The 2,513-nt window shown below is 49.4% G+C and overlaps 1 protein-coding gene across 1 annotated transcript in view; it reads right to left on the bottom strand.

The window, feature by feature from the left end:
* KPNA7 (karyopherin subunit alpha 7) overlaps positions 1–672 on the bottom strand; it is a 34,247-nt gene extending 33,575 nt beyond the window's left edge. The window contains exons 1-2 of the mRNA XM_017533397.2: positions 585–672; positions 280–368 (exon numbers count right to left, since the gene is read on the bottom strand). Coding sequence (XP_017388886.1) covers positions 280–345 — 66 coding nt within the window. The 5' untranslated portion in view covers positions 346–368; positions 585–672. The remainder of the gene's footprint in view (positions 1–279; positions 369–584) is intronic.
* Positions 673–2,513: the final 1,841 nt, after the last annotated feature.

The following is a 2,513-nucleotide window of genomic DNA, read 5'->3' as shown; positions in this document are numbered from 1 at the left end:
TCCTGGGTTCAAGCTATTCTCCTGCCTCACCCTCCCAAGTAGCTGGGATTACAGGCACCCGTCACCACACCTGGCTAATTTTGTATTTTTAGTTGAGATGGTCTTTCACCATGTTTGGTCAGGCTGGTCTTGAACTCCTGACCTCAAGTGATCCACCGGACTTGGCCTCCCAAAGTGCTGGGATTGCAAGTGTGAGCAACTGCGCCTGGCTTCTCCATTCTATTTTTTATGCACATTGCACTGGTCCTTGATAGAAGCATATGGGTGCTTTATACTCACGGAGGCATCTTTGCCTCGGTACTTAAATTTTCTCAGCCTCTCTTCTGGAGCATCTAAACTTGGCATATTGGTGGGTAGTAGTAAGTTACCTGCAGGTTGGACAAGAACAAAGAGATTTTCAGTGCCCATTGTGTAGGTTATTATATCAGTCTTATCAGGCTCTAACCTTTCAAGGGCTTCCAGTGGAGCAGAGGACAGACCCAGTAAGTCAGCACTTTTTTCTTTTTTGAGACCAGAGAAGCTGAGTGCAAGTTAGAATCCACATACACAGCACAGACTCCCCATCCCCAGCCCTTGGGCTCAGCCTGGAAGCAGGAACAACAGTCTGGACTTCTCAGTTCCAAGTCCTATGTCTGCAAGGCATGCTTGTTGGCATCAGGACCTCACTCTGTCACCTGGGCTGGAGTGTAATGGCACAATCACGGCTCACTGCAACCTTGACCTCCAGGACTCAAGTAATCCATCCATTACAGCCTCTTGAGTAGCTGGGACTATAGGCATGAGCCACCACACCTGGCGTGTGTGTGTGTGTGTGTGTGTGTGTGTGTGTGTGTATACACAGTAAGTTGGCGTTTCACCATGTTGCTCAGACTGGTCTTGAACTCCCGAGCTCAAGTGATCCTCCCACCTCAGCCTCCCAAAATGCTGGGATTACAGGCATGAGCCGCCACGCCACACTTGAAGACAGCTCCTACAAGCATTGCCACGCCAGCTCAGTAGGCTGTGAGCACCGTGAGAGCACCAAGATGACCAGCCCTGGGCATTAACAGTGAAGGAAACCTTTTAAAGTTGCTTTGGCTTCGACTAGGTCCTCAACGAGACAGGTAGGCTGGTTGTAATAAACAGAAGCCTTTCATGCCAGTTGCAGTGGCTCTCGCTATAATCCCAGCACTTTGGGAGGCTGAGGCAGATTAATCACTTGAGGTAAGGAGTTTGAGACCAGCCTGACCAACATGGTGAAACTCCGTCTCTACTGAAGATACCACAATTAGCCAGGCATGGTGGTGGATGCCTACAACTCCAGCTACTTGGGAGGCTGAGGCAGGAGAATCACTTGAACCCAGGAGGTAGAGATTGCAGTGAGCTGAGATTGCACCACTGTACTCCAGCCTGAGTGACAGAGTGAGACTCTGTCTCAAAAAGAAAAAAAAAGAAGCCGCCTTTCACAGGGTGTGTCTGAGGAGTTATGAATCAGGCATATATACAGGATGGTGAGGAGCTCCCCGCCGACCCAAAGGCTGCAACAGGAAAATCCTACACTCAACGCACCAGCACAGGGGGTCAGGGCAGTCTCAAGCACAAGTCACTGAGAATCCTTTAATAGACTGCCTCCACCCCAATCCAGACCACTATCACCTCACCCACACTACGACTGTTACCTTCTAGCTGGTCTCCCTGCTTCTCCCATTGCCTTATTACAATCTGTGCTTTGCACAGACTCCACGTGATTGTGGGTCACCTAAAGTCAGGAGTTCAAGACCAGCCTGATCAACATGGTGAAATCCCATCTCTACTAAAAATACAAAAAGTAGCCGGGTGTGATGGCAGGCACCTGTAGTCCCAGCTACTTGGGAGGCTGAGGCAGGAGAATCACTTGAACCCAGGAGGCAGAGGTTGCAGTGAGCCAAGATCACAACACTGTACTCCAGCCTGGGCAACAGAGTGAGACTCCGTTTCCAAAAAAAAAAAAAATCTGATTAGCTAGGCACAGTGGCTCATGCCTGTAATCCCCATAACTTGAGAGGTTAAGGTAGAGAATTGCTTAATGTCAGGTGTTTGAGACCAGTGTTGGAAACAAAGCAAGACCCTGTCTCTACAAAAAATATAAAAACTAGCTTGCCATGGTGGCACGTACCTGTAGTCCCAGCTACTTGGGAGGCTGAGGTGGGAGGATCGCTTGAGTCCATCAAGTCAAGGCTGCAGTGAGCCATGATTGCACCACTGTACTCCTGCCTGGGTGACAGAGCAAGACCCTGTCAAAAAGAAAAGAGAAGAAAAGAAAATGTTCTGTCTGGCCAGGTGCAGTAGCTCACACCTGTAATCCCAGCACTGGGAGGCCAAGGTGGACACATTGCTTGAGCCCAGGAGTTGGAGGCTTCAGTGAGCCATGATTGCACCACTGCACTCCAGCCTGGACAGCAGAGCAAGACCCTGTCTCCAATAATAATAATAATTAAAAATAAAAATAGGCTGGGCATGGTAGCTCACACCTGTAATCCCAGCACTTCAGGAGG

Source organism: Cebus imitator, unplaced genomic scaffold, assembly GCF_001604975.1.
Source record: "Cebus imitator isolate Cc_AM_T3 unplaced genomic scaffold, Cebus_imitator-1.0 Scaffold82, whole genome shotgun sequence".
In the NCBI taxonomy this organism is placed as follows: Eukaryota; Metazoa; Chordata; class Mammalia; order Primates; family Cebidae; genus Cebus; species Cebus imitator.
This window is presented reverse-complemented; position numbering and strand designations above follow the sequence as displayed.